We start from the raw sequence: 19,008 nt of genomic DNA, 5'->3' as shown, positions 1-19,008 counted from the left end.
CACCGAGAGGAAAACAATTCATCCACAGGACTGAGACCCTTCGGCAAGAAAAGATGGCAAGAAGAAACAGCGCCAGCCCCATCCATTAGGGGAGAGTGTAAAAAATAATGGCACAATCAGGGCTCTATGCTTGGCTTGAGGCCAACAACGCCTACAGATAGCACCTCAACTCTACAGAGGAGTTGCAGTGCATGAGCATCTCCACTCCAGACCAGAGACACTGAGCACCAGAACAAGATCAGCCTGAACAAAACCACAGTATACTCAACCACTCTCTTCTTACTACTACTAGGGCACAAGGGCAATTCCAGAGGCAGGATCACTTAAGAAAGCTGGGCCATTCGTATTCTGACTCCCTTTCACTTCACTCCCACTCATCTCAGGCAGGAAAACTAAAAACCAACTGCATCTCCAAGCTCTCTTCCAAAACCCTGTTTTAGCCTTCCAGCTTCCAAAAGGCTAGGACAGCCTCTGGCATGCCAATTCCTTTAAGAAGCACTGACCAACTGCTCTCCAGTAACCAACTTTCTAAATGTTTTGATGGCATGGTTGATCCTGCTTGAATTGTGTCATTTCTAAAACGTTTATTAGAAGTACAAATTTAAAATGGGGATATATTTTGACCTTCAGGAGAACTACCCAGTAACAAGGGAGTTAATTTGTAATGAGTTGAGGTAGCTTCACACCTCACATATTAAGAGTCCACCTTTTTTCATTCCACTTCAGCTATTATTTAGATGAGAAATTTTTTCAGGTCTTTTCAAGACCCGATACTCAATCCCATCCTGCACTGATAGTGTATTTGTTTACAAAAGTGTTTACAAGCTAATAGTATAGTTTAACCCCCACCATTAATAGTTTACCCTTCCAAGATCACTAATCATTTGGTAGAAATTGGTAGCATGTGCAAAATACAAAAGGGGTACAAAATGGGTCCAAATGTTTTTCATCATCAGTCACTCCTTCAAGTGACTGGCTTGACTTGCGGTCCTCTGTAATGACACATACACACAAAATGCAGGCTTTCAAATCAGAACCCGTTGAAGAAAAGCATGTTTTTATGTGGAGTTAATTTAAAAGCAGCATACAAGGACTCGCACAACAGACCCCCAAATTACAGAGATGCAACAGTCTGCGAAGGTTGAAGTGACATTACGAGAACAGGAAGTTCTAAAAAAAAAAGCCTCATTCCTAAAAAAAAAAGGATCTTAAAAACTGCACCTCAGGCAAAGCCGTCCTGCCTACCTACAGACCCGCTTGCAAGACCCGAGAGTCCAGCGTTCGAGATCCAGGGTAACCAGCCGCCCTCTTGCCCCGGGACGGCCGCTGGGCGTCTACCTTCGCTGGCCGCTCCTGGGGCGGCCCTTAAGAGAGGGGCGGGTCCTAGACAGAGCACACAACGGGCGCGTCGCAGGGTCACGTTTAAGATTTTTCCACTTTTTTATTTATTATAATTATTTATTCAATTTCCATTTCTTTTTTTCCTCTCGCCTTTTTCCCTCCTCTTTTTTAAAACACAAGTCCAGTTATTTCTATTTCGGATAAAGAGTCCTGAAAGGGGAAGAACTGCCGGTACTCGTCGTCCGGTTGTGGAGATTTTTCATTTGTCTGTGTTTTAATCCGTGTTCTCCTCCGCATCATCTGCTTGCTCGCCGTCCATCAGCAGGGCTGCGTACTTGCTTGCTGAGCTGAACTTCTATGGACAAAGAGATGGACAGACACGGGATCACAGGACAGCCCCGTTTCTGGGCAAGGTTTCACCACTTCCCTTACTTTCTGACCTGCATGTCTTGTTAACAAGTCTTAAGGAAGAATAGTATAGGAGGATGGCCGTCATTGCATTACGATTTTGTGCTGTATCTTGCAGTTTTTGTTCAACCACTCTGCCATGCTTGTGTACCTCGTTAAATTCCAGCCACTAAAACCATGTCTTAGATATTGACATTTGCCAGAAAAATCTCACAAACATTGGAAATTAAAAGTAAACAGTGCACAGCCTACCTCACTGATACACTTGGGTTTAGGGTAGGTCATTTCCAGGGTACCTAATCTCAGCCTTGCCTAAACAAACTGCTTTTTGCAGGCTGAATGCATCCTTTACTTCAGTCAAATTCAGGCCTAAAGAACTAAGACAGTTCTAGTCTAGTTATCTCCTCCGAGACCCCTGAGAAACGATATCCGACCCAGTGTCTGAAAGGCTGGTGGCACTCACAGGGCTTGGGGACTCCTCATATTTCTTTGGCTCAGGTGCTGCTCTGGATTCTCGTTCCCTTCTGCTGTCTTTCCTGAAAATAAACATAATTGTGTTTTAAGATGTCCCGAGCATCTTACTCAAGTAGAGCAAACGCTTCAACTTGCTAGATGAGGTGTGTAAAGACCTGGCTGTGGGCTATGTCTAACGTACAGCTGTCTTATGCCGACACGTCCTACAAAAGGGGATGCAACTAATTTTAAGAAACCTGCCCCGAAACAAAACTGCCAAATGTTGGTGGCAAGTGAGATTATAATTCCATTATTGTCTAAACACCACCGACAGGAGCCCTGAGAACTGAGACGCTAATCTGGCCAAAAGAAGAGGACACTGGGGGCTGACCTGTCGGCCTCCCTTCGCCGGTCTCTGTTCGCTCCGTCTCCTCGCCCCCTCCCTGTCCCAGGACCTGTTGAACCCCCCCGCCCCTTTGCGGGGCCTCTGTCCAGTCGCACACCATCAGCCTTGTTCTCATCTGCAAGGAGAGCCCAACAATGAGGGAGAGGCGTCCAGTATTTCAGCACCATAGGCACAGTATAAGCACAGAGGCCTTCGAGGAGGTCTGGAGTCTAACACCCCCAGTTAATGGGGTGTTTGACATGCGGCACAAGAAGGATACACACCAGATTCCCACTGCTTCCACTGTCTGCATCTGTCCTGGTCACCCTGCGCCCTGTCCCCACCCCCAGAGAGCTTCATCTTAAAACACATTCCAAAGTAGTGCGCTTCTATGATCGCAAACTTTGCGTTAATGTGATGAGTTTTGTTTTGGTAGGTTTGGTAGGCGGTCTTGTTAAATTGGCATTGTCCAATTTTAAGAAAGCAACAGACCATTTTGAGTTTACCATCTTTGCACAGGTCCATCGAGAATAACCTGAAATGTTTTTTTAGCCCCTTACCTTTTCCTTTGGGAGAGATTTTATCATCTGCAGGACCTAAGGGACTGGAGGGGCAGAAAACAGAAAAGGTATGAAATTGGTGACCCAGGGAAGAAGAAAGACCTGCAAGCCTTGCAATCTTGAAGGAGACAGTGAGTTTATACTAATAGGAAGGTGCAGTTGTACCGCAGTCTTAAAAATGTGTTGATCTGTCTCTACAGGGTGGCCTAAAAATGCTAAATGTTTTACTGAAACAGCCACATGGAGCATGTCCTTGAATTTAAAGTGGAAGTTTGAATTTTCAGCGTTAAAACTTATTATACTATGTAATACAGCCCACCATAACCATTAAGGAACAACTATTTATTAATGAGATGACTGGTCAGATAAGGTTTTATTTTACTGTCACAGCTGCCAGAAGAACAGAAAGTTCAGTGTTAGATTATAGTGTCAAGACAGCATGGAAAACAATCGCCAGCTTACTTAACATGTCTGATATGGAAGGCAATTCTTGTTCTTATGATGGTTATTACGGACTACAATCTTGATAAAGAAGAGCATTCTGACCTGGTCAGTTTTGGTGGTGCAGTACTACCAGGTGACACCGGAGAGCGCCCTTCTCCCTCGCTGGTCCCTCCAGACACATTGCTGCGCTTGGCCCAGGCATTCTCCTTCGGCGGAGGGGCCGGGACCACTTTCAGTGGCAGGGCATCTTGCTTGGCTGGGGGGCGGGTCCCGGGAGAGGGGGGGTCCTCATCACGGCCAAACACCTCGTTCTCCACCGAGCGCTCACTCTCCCTGCGCCGGGATCCTGGAGGGGAAAGGCAGGTGGGGGGGGACAGCCGAGGTCACACCCTGCAATGTCTCAGCCCGCTCAGAAGCCATACTGTGACACAATGGCAAGAATGGAGCAACAAGCTGCAGATGTGAAGGAGCACAGCTGACCCCTTTTCCATGTGATCAAGCTGTGCACAGAGAACAGTTCCATCACCTGTAACTGCAGAGCTGGATCACTGCATTTCGAAACGTGACGAGATGAGAAAAAGATGTAGAAATCATACAATCACATCTGCCTGCTGTCCTTCAAAGCCAGTTTAAGCCTGTTTCTTATTTTACTTCTATACAAAAGCAGTAATCGGGGAGTTCCTGAATTATACACAGAATGGAAACCTCCACCACATTAAGAAGTGTCCAAGTTACAGGTGGCTGGAAATGGACAAAGAGTTCTAAAGACCTAAACCCCCACCAATATGACGGGAACCTTACCTCGACCAGAAGTACTGCCTGGCTGCGATGACTCACTTCCTGTCCGGGATCGCTCTGCAGGCTGGTCCTCACTGCGCCAGCTAGGGTGCCTGTAAGGGAAGAGAAAGGGTGATGCACACTTCCTGTTACAGGCACATGAAATGGTGCAGCCCAAGGCTTCCTTTAGGTTCCTTAGGTATGTTTTGCATGATACTTCAAAATTAGTGTAATTCAGGCCTTCTTAACTTCAGCCCTCAAGGATCACAGACAGGCATCTCTTTAAACATACCAAATAATCAAATTCCGAGCAAGAGTTACAAATTCAGTCCAGTTAAAATCTTAACATAAGATGCTAAAAACAAGGCTTTGGACTTGTCAGGGGTTTTATAAGTACTAGTGGGCTACTTTTTAACTGGTAAACTAAACAAATAAAAACAAGAAATAACAAGTATGCAAGTTTATATTAGACTTTCTTCTTTCATCAGAAAACTTTCAAACACCCTAGAAAGTCCCAACTCTATAACTAACTAAACTAAGCAGAAAAATCCAGCACACCCAAGTGTATAAATTAAGGTCGCAGACATTAAGTTGCTGACAAAATTCAATAACATAAATCCATCATACCCAGAACAAATTAAATTAGGTATCTGAAATCTTGGGTGGGAGGCAGGAGCCTCAGGATTTCAGGAATTAATGGAATGAAGAAATTAGGAAGCGAGATGGAAAGAAAAATAAAAGGCCATGCAGCTCTTACTGCATAAAAGCCTGGGGCTGCCAAATCAGAAGGCAGGCCAAGCTTATTTGTAGCTACAGTGCCCAGTCTGGGAGACGGCCTGTCCCTCACCTCTCCCTGGGCCGCCGCTCTGCTGCCCTGCCCTTGTCCTCCTCCAGCTGCCTCTGCAGCCGCTCCTGCTCCTTCTTCAGCCTCTCCTCCACCTCCCGCTCCTTGGCCGCCGTGTCCACGGGCTTGGCCCCTCCGAAGATGGAGGCTGCACGGCCCGTCTGCGCTGAAGGGGCCCCCTGGTCATCCTCCTTGGGGACGCTGCGGGGTTTGAGGTTCAGCTTGGGCCTCTGGGGCGGGCCTGTTGGGGCAGACACCCGCACGCTCAGCACAGGACAACCCTGACCATCACCGCTGGAAGGCTAGCAGTGTGTCAGCAATACAGCAGCAAGATCCATCACACCAAGGGACTGTGCATAGTATTGTGGTACATTCCTATACAGCCCAGACTAAATGCATTAAGTTCTGCTTGAAACAACCAGTCACGTAACTGTTTTTGGGAAAACAAGTGTTAAAACTTAATAAACTTACTAAAGGAAATCTAAAAACTTCTACTTTGGCAGCCAGCTGTGGGTTTTTGAAAACAATAGTAATTTTGATAATCATGAATAAAAAAAAATGTAAAAACCATAAGAGCTATAGTGGTTCAACATCTTAGTGCTCATCCTGGTTTCCAAAGCATTAAGCCATCTAGAGACCACTTGACTCCCCCCACCCTAACCCCTGTATCCACAGGTCCATGCAGGAATTACACCCCAGCAAAAGAATAATTATAGCTGGGTGGGCTGGAGTAACTGGGTACTCACTTAAGGGTACTTTAGCAGTGTGCAGGGGGAACTTGAAACCACAACCCATCAGTTACAAGGCAAAAGTCCTAACTGCTATGTTATCGCCTAATAAAAACAGCTGAAGGAAAAAAAGGACTTTAATCTATGCAATTGGACACTATTTCAAAAGGTTGTAAAAACAGCAATCTACTGGGATCCACATGTATATGGTGATGCATATAAACACAAAATACTTATTTCAAAAGATGTTTCCTTACCAGCAACCTGCAAAGACCCTCCACTGGAGTCCTCACCTCTGTCCTCGCGCCGCTCATCCCTGCGGTCGTACCGATCATCGCGCTCCCCGTATCGCTCGCCATAGCGATCCCCGCTGCCCCGAAAATCATCACGCCGATCGTCGTAGTCGCGGCGGAACCCACTGCCGAAAGGACGCCGGCCTCCCCCACGTGAGTCAAAGCCTTAGGAGGGAGGAAGATTGGGATGTGTGGTCAATCAGCAAAGACAGGGCACACTACCCAGTCCAAGCCATACGGGTGCCTTGCTGTCCAGTTTGCTGTGCAAAGCACAACAGCTAAGGCTCTAAAATGACAATGTGTTACTTGGAGGGAAATTCCAGCCTCTTAGTATATCTGCAGAATTGGAGATGGGGAAAATGGCTATTAAAGTTGCCAGATAAAAGGATCCATCATCTAATAAAAAATAAAACCGGCAGAGCTGCCTTCATCTGCCGACAAGAGGGAGTTGTGAAAAAAAGCAACAGCCACTCGTGACAACTTCTGCTAGGCTTCCATCCTTTTGATTGGAAACAAGGGGAAATATCAGAAATGCTGACTGCAAGAAAAACAACTGGTGAGAGAAGAAAAATGTTTGTCTCCAAGGTTTCACTTCGGTCTTGCACTTTCCTACAAATACCAGGCAGTTACAATTAAAGTGCTATTCCAGCTCACGTCTGCTACAGGGACGAGATTATTGACAAAGAGGACGGCGGTGTGAGATGAGGTGGGGGGGATAATTGCCGCAGCGGCAGTGACTCACCTCTGTCGAAGTCCCGGCGATCCCGGTCTTCGTACCTATCCCTATAGCGGTCTCTGCCCCCCTCAAACCCTCGGTCATTATCCCGGCGTGGGCCATCCCGGTAGCGATCGGACTCATAGCGATCCCGTGAACCTGGAGAAAGAAAAGGATATAAAGCTCTCAAGCCACTCAAGAGGCCAGAGGGTTCCAAGAGCTGTTGCCCGTTTTTGTTCTTTCGTAACAGAACACTGCCTCGTTTCACATCCTTGTAAGTTAAACAACCCAGATAATTCAACTTTAACGCGTTGCTTGGGAACATTATGAAAAATAATCTGGATGAAGCTATTTTTGCTAAAATGCTAACCTACTGTTTCTTCCATTGCTGGTTAATGCAAAAGCACAGCTTCTCATTGTATTTTATGATACCTTAAAAAACAAACGTACAAACATTTTTAGAAAAAAAAGGACTAACAAAAATCACCCACGAATGTTTCAAATCACCATAAAACAATCACCTTTCAAGTCAAGTAAAGCTGTAACCAGTTAATGGTTCATCTTCTGTCTTGACTGTATTGTCCACCTGTGGCATACAGGTGGAAAGGCCCTGTATGGAAAGGAGTGACTGATCCAGCCCAATCTCGAAACCTCCTAAGTACTCACGCTCTCCAAAGGCATCGTCTCGCCGGGGCCCCGGGTCATCACTATCTGCACTGGGCCGTGCCCTCCAGTCACTGTCCGTCTTGTCGGGGCCTCCGTCACCCCGGTTTCTGTCTCGGTCCCGGCCTGACATTGAGCGGTCATCACGGTCTGATGAGAACGAGGAGCACAGGGGGGTCATGAGAAAGTGCTACACGAGTATTAGGAATGGTGTGTCGCTACACAACCAAAACACTTAACGAGCTGTAAACCTACACAACTACCTGTATCAGAACATCACGCTAATGGCACAAAGTACGACTCAGATATTGGAAAACACAACCATTTCCTTGACAAAGTCATTCAGAGTTGGGACATTATTCTCTCTTAAGTGTGCCTTTAACATTGAAGTTGATGAGCTCTTTCTGGAAAAACAAACCCACCACAATGGCTCTTCAGAAAAGGCTTAGCACTTCTCTACCCACATCACCACATTATCAGTATGACCTACGCCATGCTCAAGACAGTAGGGTTGGGTACCGCCTCTGGGAAACGTACCACAATATACTGTGGTACACAGGCATGTACTGCGATACATACCGCGATACACTGCAGACTATTTTGCATGTTTTTATACGGGGATTCTCTCATAGTTTGATTTCATGATTAGTTAAGCATATTGAGTTGTATACAAAATAATGAAAATTGTTGTTTTATTGGAACCAAAGAACTAGAAATAACACTGAACTGTGTAACAGAACGATTTAACAATATGCAGATTTTTGTCAGTCACTAAATGATCAAATTAACCTTCAATATCTTGTGAAAAAATATTTAGTTTAGCAAGAAAATGTAAAATTAAAAATACAGGTTGAAAATCCTTTATCTGAAATTCTAAAATCCTAAACTTCCCAGCTCACAGTGATGTCATCGATGACGTACCCTCTCCCTCAGGTTTCTCGGACCTGATGTAGTTGTAATGTCTGGGGCTGCATTTATCTTCAAGTTTGTAAGCAGTGATCATCATGTTTTGTTTTGTTTTTTTGTACAGTAAGTACAAAACATTATTTTTCTGATGGTATTATGATAAAAAATATATATATATAACTACATTCAGGGTATATGTATAAGCTATATTATGAAATGTAAATGGATATCATGTTTAGACTTGGGTCCCATCCCCAAGCTGTCCCATTTTATAGACGCAAATATAAAAATATTCAGAAATCCGAAAAAATCCTAAATTCGCAACACTTTCGGTCCCAGGAATTTTGGATAAGGGATTCTCAACCTGTATGACATGTGGTTGTAGTTGTAACATTTTTTCTTTACAATGTTTAAAGTTGACATTCATAGCCTTATGAAACATGTTTAACATGTTCAATTGCCTTTGGGTATTTCATCTAAAACTTCAAAGAATCCTCAATACTTGTTTATAACATTGTTGAGACAAGACATTCTATATTGATTTAAACAGCTTAAGACAATCTTACTTGCAAAAAAGAAAAAATATCAAAGCATGTCTAATGGTAGCAATGGAATTAAAAACATGGTCAAGACTAGAATTCCTTCCCAAATAGAGTTACAGTACAATCAGAAAAAATAGCACATGCTCAATGGGTCATTGAAAATAAGCATGTAACAAGCACCATTAACAAAGTCAATGGTAAACAACTTAATATTACAACAACTGTACCCATTGATTTGTAAGGAGTATCTGATGGTATTTTTCTCTAATTCTGTGTAAAAATATAGGGATACTTTTAGAAATTAGAACTGCCTCAGAAAGACAACTCTAAGTAATAACCATATGTTTTTCAGGAGAAATAAGAAAAATAATCCCCGTGTTATCATCAAATAGTCCCCAATTCAGATTATTTCTGCATCTCATGGCATATTTCTAAATTTACTAGCCAATGATATGCGGGAAATACCTTTAGTATGACTTTTTTTACTCACCCTTTTAAAGTTAACGACATTTGTATTGCAGTCTTTTTGTCCATTGAATCAAATTTGATTTTATGAACGTAAACAGTAGAAAATCTTTATTCAAATCCAAAAAACGAAACCGCTGACAGAAATTGCCGGAAATTACCGAGCGTACCAGTACGGTCTAAAACGAAACACGGTACGTACCGCGTGACTAAAGAACCGCGGTTTACCGGTATACCGGTTTTACTGCGCACCTATAAAAGACAGAACAAGAAAAGGTCTTTCATGCTAAAAGAACCGAGGCCTAAATGGACAATATGAAACAAGAACACTTAGATAGAAGTAAAATGTGGTACAGTGTAGTGAAGTGAAATAAATTGAAGGCCTTGCAATGACTGTCCCAGACTCAGTGGGCCAGCTCACTGTACCTGTCCTGTATTTAAAGTGAGAACTTTACCATCTTGGTTAAATGCAGTATAGAAAAGCTTGGCTCATACCCCCTAGACCTCCATACCTTTTTCTTGTGACTGGTCTGCAATGTCCACACGGATTCTCCGGTTCCCCAGATTCTGAAAAGACAGTCTTATGGTCAGCCAATTCAACTTCCCTTTCACTTAACTTCTGAGCACTAAGATACAGCAATGACTCTGCCAGGCTGAACAAGGTTTCAGAATAATCTGGCCACATTTCTTGCCTGGAAAATGTGTACAAAAATAGATGTTATCTTTTGGAGTAAACCAGTTATTGAAATGGGTTGCAGTCCTCCCTCTCCTAATGAAAAAGTCATGCATAACCCAACCTATGAGTTTAAGTCAAGGCAGAATGTTCTTTGCAAAATCACCAGGAGGAATGCTTACTGAAGGCCCAACAGTGACATCTAGTGTTGGCCCACAATTATGTGCTGAACTTCTAAACACAAGACTGCTCCTGGCTTGTCATTTAGGAAATGCACAAAAGGTATAACAGATTTCAATCAAGTGAAAATGTAAGGCTTCAGGCTGGAGATGAATTACACATGCGTACACAAACTAATCTTAAAGCCTCAAAAGGTCTTGAGTGGTTTAAACTAACCTCCATCTCTTTAATATGAATTCTTACTACTAAAATCACACCAGGAAATATTTGTCTTTGCCCTTCATTGTACTCTCATGCTACAAGGGTTCACCTGGCCAGCAAGCCATTTAATATTGCACTTGTTGTGTGGTCTTCTATATAACTGATACATGGCTTTCAGCATCTGCTTTGTTATTGTGTCACAATTATCTATCTCAACCAAAACTTCAAGACTTGACAACCTTAACTGAATGAAAAGGAGACAGTTTAAAACTATCCAAGGCATATTTATAGTTCCACACCAATGTGCTAACTGCTCAATGCAAAGGGCACACAAAAATATTCTTTAAAAGCTGCAGGTTTTGTACAATTTCTACTGACAAGAAGGAGCAGATACTGCAAATCGACAGAACCCAAATTTCAGTTCTAAGAAGACTCGCTTGCAGCTGCCAAGTGTGACTCATCCAGAACAAGGTGCTGCCCGGTGCAACGTGCAGCTCATGGGAACCCGAACCCGACTCCCAGCACCAGTCTTCCTCACCTCCTCGTTGAGGCTCAGGGCCCTCATCAGGGAATCCACATCGTCGAACTCCGCGTAGCCGAAGCCTTTGAGGCGCTCAGGGTTACTGGGCTCTCTGGGCAGCCGCACAGCGCTGATCTGAGGGGATGGAGTCAGAGAGAGGTTTACAGGATGTTCTCCCGAGGTCACAAGGCACTACACCTACTCTGAAATACCACACACACTGATGCCCAACAAAAGGGGCGCTGCAATTTAGGTAGGAGTAACATTTAAAACTTATTCCAACATGTGCAACTTCCGATTCCAGACTCATGGTAATGAAAGTAAAGAACGCCCTAGTGCGTTATGAGGCCCTCAATTAAATACCAGAAAAATCAGCTGGATTCCAAGAGATGAAAAGCAGAGCAGACTGTGCAAGCAGACACAGAAAATATATTTCCAGTCAACTCACTGCATTCACATTTTGATGTAATGCATTTCATCCCAAGGAGGCCCAAGTGTTTGACAGGTGGGGAGCCCACTGCACCACCAGCCTCACTGCACCGCAGACCAGGCAGGGAAGTGAGAAATTACCTTACCAACCTAATTAAGGGCGAACCTCAGGGAAGCCAGATTGTGGAATCCAAAATTAACACCCCTACTCTTACAAACAGCGGCATGGGATCTTTAATGTCTATGTAGTCTGGACCTCGGCCAGTGTAACGCGTTATGGACTGCAAAATCATAGAGCACAGTGCCCCTTGTGGCAAAACTGGAGAATTACCATATATATATAAGGCTGGCTGCCTCCACCCTGATCCCAATCAGGACAAGTAGCTTCCCAACAAATAACGGATCGTTAGAAAGAAGCTTAAGAATATAGGAGGTCAAGAGGAAGAACAGCACCTGTTATAAATATAAATACCTTTATATTTATAACAGGTGAAACTCTTGAAATAGAAATTGTATTGTATCAGGAAAGGTAGCTCAGCTATCTATGCAAAACAAAAAAAAAGATTAGAGAACAGAAGCTCCTCCTGTGTTATACAATGAAACTGGATGAAAAAAGCTCCATACAAATAAGGAGAATTACTCCACAGCAGTGACTGTTAAAAGAGTGTGAACTACTGCAGCTCAAACAAAATGGCTTCTTACACTTCCATGACTAACAGTGTAACAATGGTTCCTTCTGTGTGTACATCTCATTTCATTTTGCCCATCTCAAGCCTTGCCCGCTGGCCTGGAGAATGAGCACTCGTAAGAAGCGGGACTCACACTGAGCCCCCTGAAGAAGTCCTTGATGGAGTCCTCGGTGACGTCGTAGGGCAGGTTTCCCAGGAAGGCGGTGTAGGGGGGGCTGCGGGGCAGGCGGGAGCGGTCGATGTTGGGCTCTCGGGCGGCCCGGGGTGCCGTGGGCAAGATGGAGCGGTCGATAGGGGCACGATAAACGTCATCATCCGTGTGCCAGGCAGTGGAAACTGTGGGTCACCCCAGACACCGAGAAACAGGGAGCATTCAGGCTTAAAAGGGCAGCTTCCAACACGTAATCAAGAATTTGTTACAAAGCTCTCGCACTTTAACTCGGGGTTGGGGTGGGGGGGGGGGAGGTTTGTTCATAAATCTACACTGTTTGGAGAAAAACGTCTTATAAAACGATAGACGGATGACTGATTTATGAAAATGATTTTAAACAAAAGAAAAATGATTATAAGCCTCTTTAATTTGCACACATCTCAATTTACTCTTTTTGAAAATATTTACAAATGCAGATGTATCAAGAGAAAATGTGTTTTTTTTACAATACAGGAAAATATTAATTTGTAGTGACACTTCTGTATTCTGGTCATTCTGCATCTGAACTCAGGCATTGTTAAAAACCTGGTGCTTGAAATAATGCTTAAAGTCATTTAACATGACATTCACAGCTTATCATTTAATCACCTAAATAACCTGAATACACCTTTTTTTTACAGAACTCCCAACTACCACAAAATAAAGAAAAGGTGTTAACAGTCCAAGCAGGCAACACCTGAGAATTGCTTCATTTATTAAGCAAGAAAAAGCACAGGCTTGGCGTTTCATGAACATGACCCCGATGAATCTGATGTCCTTCTTGTTCACTCACCATCTCCTTCCAGGTCATCCGTCTCATCTGCCCAGCTGGTGGGCTTGGCCGTGGGGTAGCTAGGGGTGCTGCCACCACTGTCCTCTGCCAGGAAATCGGTCAGAGTTAAGGTCTTCCCCTTCTTGTTCTTCTTCTTACCTGAGGATAAACAAAAAAAAAATAATGGCTTTGTTGTAAAGGAAACATTCCTGCTGATATAATGCCATGATCTCCCCAAATTAAACTAAGATAAGGAATTAAGGTGTTTCACCAACAAATACATTTGAACCAGAAACATTTTTTCCACCTCAGTATAATCTGTACAAGAGTCCACAGTTCCTTAAACATTGCAAAGACTAGGCTGCTACACAAACAGGATCCAGTCTGGTTGCCAGGCATGGACTGAAAGATGCCTATGATATGAGCATGGAGACTGACCCCGAGGTGCTGTGACTCCAGACAAATCAGGAGTAGGCAACGTGAGTGTACAAAAGGTCATACTGCCACCCTCAGTGTTTAACCTGCTTCTGTGGCTTGTAAATCAAGACAAGTTCTGTATGATTGCCATGATATACTCTGCAGATGTTGATGAGAGGTACACAAAAATAAAGAGGCGGTTCACAGGTTACTGTGCCAGTATCATGATTTTTCAAAAAAGGATGCTCTGCTACTATAAACTTATTATACTAAGTCATCCCCACACCAAGAGAACATCAGTGCATAATCAAAAAAAGGGAACCTTACTTTCAAGAATATTAAAATAATTATCCCAAACTACAAAAAAATAACAAGATATGTTTATTCTGAAAAACAGCAGCAGAGATGAAATACCAACATAAGAACACAATGTGGCAAAATCAGTTTCCGAAAAGTTATTTTTGCTAGATCACAATTGTATTACAAATCTAGTTAAATCTCTGCTACAGATCATTTCCTTAATAAGATTCCATTCTTCAGAAATTAAAAGGGTAAACAGCAAGTTCTTAACTGTTAAAACCCTGCATATTTTGTTACCGTACTCTTAAGGGAAAAAACTCTATTTATACAACACATTTCATCCTGAAACACCCCAAACACATTACATATAGGAAGGGAATCACTTCATCCACCACTGAATAGCAGCACCACCTGGGTGATATGTAGCTGCTATTCTCCACCAGCTTACCTACTGCAGTCCTAAAACAGCAACATTTGTACTTTTATCCAAACTGTGGTCACCCACGTACTTCATAGATGAACTCACATGCTCCAGACCAGCAGAAGTAAGAACCCCAAAAAGGTTAAACAAATTAAATTACCAAGAGAAACAACAAGAACTGACAAAGTAATGATTATGGGTTAAAGAGCAGATGAGAAGTATAACCCAAACATCCACCTACACTAATGTATCACATAAGCACTACACTCCCCTGCCCTCAAGGATGCAGTTTCAGTCTGACTGGGAGTTCAGTCAGATATTCACAAAGATATTTATAAAACTTCCCAAGAGTTTCTGCAATACATCATAATCATTAAAACCACAATTAAACCCTTGTAACCCAGACAAATATGTACTTACATGTAGTGCCTGGATTTAAAAGAAAGACTATAAAGTCCTGTCTCCTTTCTTACAAAAAATGAAATGTTTGCAACATGTGCAGATTCCGCAAAGGGGTCTTTCACCGGTCTGACAAAATAATCAAATTAAAAACCGTTTGGATAGATGATGAGGAGAAACATCTGCCTTTTTTTTCTTCAGCATGAGAGGTTACAGAGGTGAGACAAGGAAAATATCTGGGAACAGCGTTGGCCTAGAAAACACAGGACCGGGACAGAGCTCTAAATGGGGGCTGTGCTATATGTATGAAGCAAGAGGCAAGATGACCCCAGCATGTGTGCTCAACACAGAGGCTCACAAAACACTGATGCTAATCCATTACCAGAGTTAAAGATTACCGATTGGTGATGACTTTTGCATCAATTTCTCTTTGTGTTCCTGGCCTTTCCTTACTCAGGATATTCCACTGGCTCGACAGCCTGAAAATTACTTTAATTCAAAACAATTTTGCCATTTCCTGGAATCAATAAATAATCCTTCAATTAAATTCTAAAATCACCATGTCTCATTCTTCAGCTCACACAAATGAGCATCTGCTTCAGTAGCAAAGCCCTTTAAGTTGAGTATTTTTGTACCACTAAGACGAGAATGAATTTCCATGAGGAAAAATGATTTTTGACAAGGACAAACTGGTGCACAGTTTTACAGCAGGGCACTTACTGGAACAAGTGAAGCTTACTGAGTGAAGTACGTTGCTCAAGACCACAACAGTATTGCTCCAGACAAAATTTGAACCTGTGATCTTCCAGTCTGCCATCCAGAGCCCTAACCGCTACTCCGATTAATTTAACGTTAAAAACAAGAAGAACAAAGTCTTTTTATTGGCAGGTCAACCGCAACTGGGTGCATTCAGACAGTTTACATCTGAAACAAGATAAAAAAGTCCACCCGTAAGTCAGACAACCATCTCAGACCAGTTTAGAAGCACAACATGTTCATTCAGGAAATCAAATGTTTTGGATGATTAATAAAAAATGTTCAGACTGTGGTCTAGCATGCATTGCACCATCCCCTGCGTTTGGTTACTTGACTTCACCCAGGAATGCAGTGAACAAGGGGATTAGAAAGAAAAAATGGAATACATAGATAGAATGCATCCCAGAAAAAAAAAGTGATAGAAATCTCATTCTCTCCTATACTCCAACAAAAAAAAAATCAAAGGTTTTTAAGACTTTGAAATGTTCTCTTTTTTGCCAGTGGGAATTTTGCTAGTGTTCAGTACTTTCACTAATCTAATCAACTAAGGAAGAACCATTACTATGATCATTAAAATGGCACAAAGACCCCCCCCCCCCCCCCCCCCCAACACAATCCAAAACACGGGGCTCAGGCAGCTGTAACCTCAGCATGCTTAGGTAATCCAGCAAGACCAACTCGGTGTCCTTTCAGATGCTGGCAGGAAAACCTTCCATTCTAACTGGTGCATACCCACATAAAAGCTCAAGACGAGCGGAGCTCAGCGAAGGAGTGTAAACGTTCAATAAGAGGCCAAAGAAAACCGTCTCTTCACTTCTTTGCCTTTTTTTTATCTCGGAATGACAGCAGGCGGCTTTGCCCCTGGTAGTAAACAAAGCAGGGTGTGATGCACACGCCCAGCCTTTGAGATGGCGTACAAAAGGACTGGTATAGACCGACGAGATCGACTTACCACCCAACGTAACTCGACAGCGTTTCAACCAGCAATTACATAAGGCATCTTCAGTGACAACTGCTGTTTCACTACGACTGCAGCTTCCGCCGGAGCTATAAACCCTGGGACCACGGCCATACACACGCCCTTTTGTAGAAGAAGTCGCGCTACAAGCGTGATCAAACGGAGGCGCTACTTCACCGTGGTGAAAACGGAGCGGTTTATTAAAATAGAACTACGCCTGTATCCCCTCCCCCCCTTCTCATCTGACAGTTTTTGAGCTCACAGAGCCTGTTCCTAAAACCAAGTTAATAACTGAATCGTCAGCGATCTGTGCGGATGGTTGGGAAAACAGCAGACGATCGGAAAAAGCACTTGGACTTCTGACAGCACGTCTGGGTCCAGACTGGAACGCGTGATGAGACACTCACGGGGGGTAGGGGGGACGGGGCTGTTCCACTATTCTGTATGAACATAAGCCTCAATGCTTCAGCACGACCAGCCGACTCGAATCGGGACATCGCGTACGGACAAACCAGACGGGTGCCAGAACTTCACACCACACACAAAAAAAAGCCCATCGCAAACAGGGCCCTGTTCCTCACAGCGCTCCGACACGCGTGACTCAAATCCAGCTAGGCCTTAGCCATTTATTCTAACTCATTTGCGATTGGCTTGCCAGATACAGGCTCCCCCCCTCCTCCCACTGCTAAGGCCGCGCCATGCCGATTTTTGCCTCTGAACGGCTCAGTGCGGGAAGGGAGATAGGAGAGAGCTCAAGGGATCATGTACGGGAGGGGGCATTAGCACACACGACCATGCTTGCCCGTCGGCCCCGCCAGCTCGCCCTGCACGCTGGCGATCTTGCCCCCACCCGAGATACACGTGGGGAGCTCCTCCATGCCCCACAACACACCTCCGCCCGTCACCGCGCCTGCGCCGCCGCGCAGACAGGGCGCCTGCTTCTACAGCGCCGGGCGGGGGGCACAATGTGGCAATCGGTCCGAGTGCATGCGCAGCAATCGGGCCGCAACAGCACTGCATGTGACAATCCCGGCCTAGCCTAAAATAAAGAAAAGAAAAGCCCAGGGGCCTCGGTGTGGCAGAGCCCCAGGGAGACCCCGCGCAATGTGGCGCAGATTCACGGATAATATCCGGCAAAGCGCCGCGAATCCGCCCCCCCCCCTCGCCTCCCCGGCTCCGTCCGCTAGCGAAGTCTGGACTTTCCAGCCCCGTGCCCGACTCCATTTCAACACACAAACAGCCTGCCCCGCGACGAGGATAACCTTCCTCCTTATTCTGTCGAGTCAGTCGCGTCCGACAGCCCTTCTCCCAACCCTATATCCCCGCACCGGCCCAGCTCCTCTCCCCACATAAACCTCACCTGACGACGCCATGATGGAGAGTGAGTCCGTGTCAGAGTCCCGGATGGAGGCGTCACGTGCTTATCGCCGGGAGCGCGCATTCGTGCCCGTGGCGTACGCGCGGAATAAAATGTCCTCTCCAGCAGTAGGCAGTCACCGCCCTAAGGAAGATATATTTATGTTTATTTTAATTCCAGTAAAAGAGAATTCATTCCCCTTTCTACTGAACGGACGTTAACGTTTGTTCGATGGTTTTAAATGGAAAAGGAGAGTATTTTTTTCTTTTCTGAACTTTTCAAGCAGAATTTGTATAAATCAGTATTTACTGTAAATAAATTCAGGAATTGAATCAGTCGGTAATTTTAACTCTATCACTAATGACAGCTTAAGGTGATACTGCGATGTCCAAGCACAGAAAGGAATCAGAAGGAGTCTATCATTGTGCCCCATTCTGTGACAGGCGATTTCAACATCCTGTGCAATATTGAAAGAGAATTCAAAGAATTTCCATTTTCGTTGTAGCTTCAAAACCTACCATGCAGGTGTCCTGTGCCATTCCACCTTGATATGTTACCTGAAATCGTGACATCTTATAACCGTGCCTATAATACTGTGTAATAATATACTGGTTAAGATTACAAGATCATGTTAGCAAAGGCAGATCTCACAAAACTCCACATGGCACATACATCTCACGTACTTCCTCAAAGGCATTGAAGTCGACCCAGAGGATGTCTTCACAGACAGTGAAACAAATTAGAGGATAATGCGGAAATTATGTTTAAGTGCGTTTAAAACCTAGAACATAGAAGAGAGGGCAATTCTTTAGCCAAAGGGTTGTGGGAGTCTGGAACAAGCTGCCAAGCCAAGCTATTGAAGCCCATACCCTACTGAGCCCACCTACATCATGCTATGGGAGAGAAGACAGAATGCAGTGCAAATTACCCAAGTATCCATCAGACATCGCAGCTGACCATGTAAGTACGTGCACATGCGCTGGCTGCTCCTCCTCATTGTGGAAAACACAAAATTACTTTCTGCCACTAGATGGCAGTAATGCACTACATACAGAACTACTATGCGGCGTTTCTTACATGAGGCACATACTGTATCAGGGTTCCATATCGTAATGAGATAAACCAGCTAGTAACAGGCTTAACTGGACCAATTTAACAGCCTTTTCCAGCTCTTCAGTTGCTGCTGCTTTAAAACCCTGCAGACACACTGACCCTGCAGGAC

The 19,008-nt window shown here is 44.2% G+C and overlaps 1 protein-coding gene across 4 annotated transcripts; it reads right to left on the bottom strand.

The window, feature by feature from the left end:
* Window positions 1–1,040: 1,040 nt before the first annotated feature.
* Window positions 1,041–17,888, bottom strand: eif4ba (eukaryotic translation initiation factor 4Ba). Of its 4 annotated transcripts, none has more exons than XM_015344284.2 (15): window positions 17,790–17,888; window positions 13,200–13,337; window positions 12,350–12,552; window positions 11,117–11,233; window positions 10,037–10,091; window positions 7,615–7,761; window positions 6,976–7,107; window positions 6,198–6,398; window positions 5,216–5,453; window positions 4,393–4,481; window positions 3,694–3,937; window positions 3,148–3,191; window positions 2,594–2,723; window positions 2,213–2,285; window positions 1,041–1,696 (listed from the first exon to the last, which is right to left on the bottom strand). In XM_015344284.2, exons 1-15 carry the CDS (start codon window positions 17,800–17,802, stop codon window positions 1,616–1,618), a joined length of 1,905 nt encoding a protein of 634 aa, XP_015199770.2. In that variant the 5' UTR covers window positions 17,803–17,888; the 3' UTR covers window positions 1,041–1,615. The 4 variants fall into 4 exon arrangements, with proteins under 4 accessions (XP_015199770.2, XP_015199768.2, XP_015199769.2 ...); XM_015344282.2 differs by lacking the exon at window positions 17,790–17,888 and adding an exon at window positions 15,436–15,547; XM_015344283.2 differs by lacking the exon at window positions 17,790–17,888 and adding an exon at window positions 15,436–15,547 and having other exon boundaries at window positions 6,234–6,398.
* Window positions 17,889–19,008: the final 1,120 nt, after the last annotated feature.

Source organism: Lepisosteus oculatus, chromosome 1, assembly GCF_040954835.1.
Source record: "Lepisosteus oculatus isolate fLepOcu1 chromosome 1, fLepOcu1.hap2, whole genome shotgun sequence".
NCBI lineage: Eukaryota > Metazoa > Chordata > Actinopteri > Semionotiformes > Lepisosteidae > Lepisosteus > Lepisosteus oculatus.
The sequence above is the reverse complement of the archived record's forward strand: the minus strand, read 5'-3'. Positions and strand labels throughout refer to the sequence as shown.

Excerpts from the sequence above, each read along its gene's own strand:
- eif4ba (XM_015344282.2), bottom strand. The coding sequence starts at position 15,532 with ATGGCAGACTGGAAGATCACAGGTTCAAATTTTGTCTGGAGCAATACT. Across the intron at positions 13,338-15,435 it reads AGTAAGCTTCACTTGTTCCA|GTAAGAAGAAGAACAAGAAG; the intron begins GTAAGTGCCCTG and ends GTTTATCCTCAG. Across the intron at positions 3,938-4,392 it reads AGGCAGTACTTCTGGTCGAG|GATCCCGGCGCAGGGAGAGT; the intron begins GTAAGGTTCCCG and ends TTTCCCCTCCAG.